Source organism: Belonocnema kinseyi, unplaced genomic scaffold (genome assembly GCF_010883055.1).
Source record: "Belonocnema kinseyi isolate 2016_QV_RU_SX_M_011 unplaced genomic scaffold, B_treatae_v1 SchBZDm_1800;HRSCAF=1979, whole genome shotgun sequence".
Classification (NCBI taxonomy): domain Eukaryota; kingdom Metazoa; phylum Arthropoda; class Insecta; order Hymenoptera; family Cynipidae; genus Belonocnema; species Belonocnema kinseyi.
This window is the reverse complement of record NW_022873836.1, coordinates 2082-2911: the sequence shown is the minus strand read 5'-3', so window position 1 is coordinate 2911 and position 830 is coordinate 2082. Positions and strand designations below refer to the sequence as shown.

General features: G+C 31.6%; 1 protein-coding gene across 1 annotated transcript; it reads left to right on the top strand.

Annotated features, from left to right (window-relative positions):
- Window positions 1–58: 58 nt before the first annotated feature.
- Window positions 59–565, top strand: LOC117182518 (the record flags this gene model as incomplete). The annotated part of the gene is made up of 2 exons (XM_033375613.1): window positions 59–400; window positions 475–565. Coding segments are annotated over 2 exons (433 nt in total), but the record flags the coding sequence as incomplete, so codon positions are not given.
- Window positions 566–830: the final 265 nt, after the last annotated feature.

Sequence of the window (830 nt, the reverse complement as noted above, 5' to 3'; positions counted from 1 at the left end):
TAACTTGTGAAACTAAAAAAAAAAAGAAATAAAATACAAATAATGTTTTTCATTTCAGAAACATGGAGCAAAATGATATCAGAAACAAAACGAAGAAACCGACGAAATTCTCAAATTTTGGAAGACCGATTATCACTCCAAAAAGTCTATTGACAACATCTTCGGACGAGGCTCCTGCCAAAAAGTCAAAATATACTGCTGAGATAGATGAGCAATTGAAAGTCCTACATGCTGCGTTGCAGAGTAAGATAAAAAATAAATCACCTAATCCACAGCCCTCAACATCAAAGTCGCAGAAAAATTTACCAATAAGGCTCAATTCTTCTGTCTCACCTAAAACTGTCTGCTTGAACTCGAATGCGTCTGAAGAACTGACCGCAAACTCAAGTTCCGAGCACGCGTTAGTAAATATTAATAAATATTTACTTAATACATTTGTGTCATGTAACAATAATTTTTCTTTACTTCTTCCAGAAAAAAGCCGGTGAATTCCACACCATGTAAAGACAAATCAGGGACACGGAAAACACAACTGTTCCCTGAAGATTTCAGAAGAATATTTTAAAGATGTAGATTAAGAGGGCGAGTTAGAGAATTCTAAAGATAATGAAGAATTAAGCTTTTTTCAGAAAGCAGTGCTGGCGAACTTTAAGTAAGTTATAGATTAATAAATAGTTCAAATAAATTTTTTCCTGAAATATTTTTGTCTGAAAGTTTGCCTTCAGTTGTATTTCTAAATCAGTCACAATTAACAATAGGAATATTTTCCTTGATTTTTGAAATAATTTTATTTAATTATATTTTATAATTCTATTTAAATTCGTTGAGCA